Source organism: Pristiophorus japonicus, chromosome 12 (genome assembly GCF_044704955.1).
Source record: "Pristiophorus japonicus isolate sPriJap1 chromosome 12, sPriJap1.hap1, whole genome shotgun sequence".
Classification (NCBI taxonomy): domain Eukaryota; kingdom Metazoa; phylum Chordata; class Chondrichthyes; family Pristiophoridae; genus Pristiophorus; species Pristiophorus japonicus.
In genome coordinates this window covers 155,786,545-155,788,105 of record NC_091988.1, presented here as the reverse complement: position 1 = coordinate 155,788,105, position 1,561 = coordinate 155,786,545, and the positions used below count along the sequence as shown (strand labels likewise).

General features: G+C 41.4%; 1 protein-coding gene across 1 annotated transcript; it reads right to left on the bottom strand.

The window, feature by feature from the left end:
• Positions 1–359: 359 nt before the first annotated feature.
• Positions 360–1,333, bottom strand: LOC139277019 (melanocortin receptor 3-like). Its single transcript, XM_070895021.1, is given in 2 exon segments — positions 360–394; positions 397–1,333. Coding segments are annotated over 2 exon segments (972 nt in total).
• Between the last annotated feature and the right edge of the window lie 228 nt (positions 1,334–1,561).

Below are 1,561 nucleotides of genomic sequence, written 5' to 3'. Positions count from 1 at the left end.
CTAGCCTATTTTATATCTAAGTTCATAAATGTTCACAATGACATGTCCATCAAATGTGGCTTTGCATTTTTGTAGCATAAGTATATAGTTTTCAACCTGCATATGCTCTACTGAAATGCATCACAAGAGATTAAATGCAGTTTTTCTTTTACAGTTATCCCAAAAGCTGTGACCACAAGTTGCAGCACACATTAGCTGATGATTTTGATTCAGGTCTTCATTTATCCAAAGTTCTGTATCAATGTTTCCTCTTCATGTCGTTGCAGTCTGAAGTGAGATAAGACCCTGCTCAGATAACTCAAAGGGAGTTGAATAACTGTTGTCCCATCATGGTGATGCGTAGTTGATCAAGTTACTACTTACAACGCAAGTTGAGATTTATACAATAGCAGCAAATGATCTCTTTGAATGTCTTGCGCATCTCCTGACTCCGAAAAGCATAAATGATGGGGTCAATGACTGAATTGCACATAATGAGGATTAGGTAGGTGTTGAAATGTGATGTGTAACAAATGCAGTATGGATTTTTGGGACATGATATGATGAGGATGAGGTGAAGGAAAAAGGGAGCCCAACATATGATAAAGATCCCAAGGAGGATGGTGATGGTAATGGCCCCTTTCATGCAAGTCCTCTGGCGGACCATACCATTGACTGGGAGTGTGGCGATTCTTTTAATGTGTAGACGAGCGAGCATGAACATGTGGACATAAAGGGTGGTCATGAGGAAAAGCATGATGAAGAACATGGTGATAAGGCAAATTATGACGGTTGTACTGTCTGAATAGATGATGAAGATAATGCCACAGAAAATACAAGCAGTCCAGATAACTATGATCAAAAGCAAAGCCCGTTTTACTGTCATCATGCTGTGGTAGCGCAAAGCGTAGAAGATAGTGATATACCTGTCAATGGCAATAACCAGCAGATTGCATATGGATGCCACTAGAGAAATACAGATCATTGAGTCAAAAACATTGTCCATTTGCTGAATGAACTGGTCTGTAACCACTAAGTAGCCGTTGCTCAAAAACGCCATCATGATTGTCTCCAAGGCATTAGATACACTTACCAGCATGTCTGCCACTGCTAAACTACAGAGGAAAAAATACATGGGCGATTGGAGGTTTTTGTTCTTAAGAATTGCTAGGATGACCAGGATGTTTTCCAGGAGACTGATGATTCCCAGAATCAAAAACACTTCAGCTTTAATTTGGACCTGCTCACAGAAGCCTGCGCTGTTCCTGTTGTTCAGGACACTGCTTTCATTCAGATCCTCTGTGCGGTTCATTATCGGCAGTTGCAAGAAGAACATAGAATGAGTGGAATTCATCGTGATGACGGGTGACTTGCGGTGTTAGAAGCAAAGCTTAAAAGAAGTGACTTTTCCACTGCGGCAGTGCTGGGAAGTTCCACTAATTCATCATGCTGAAGCTTGAAGCTAACATATCATTCTTCATCCTGCCGACTTTGGTCAGTAGTTACTGATCTCCGTTCAGCACACAGCAATCCCTTCTGTTGCTAGATTTAAGCCACACCAGGACTGAGAGTTCCCAACTTC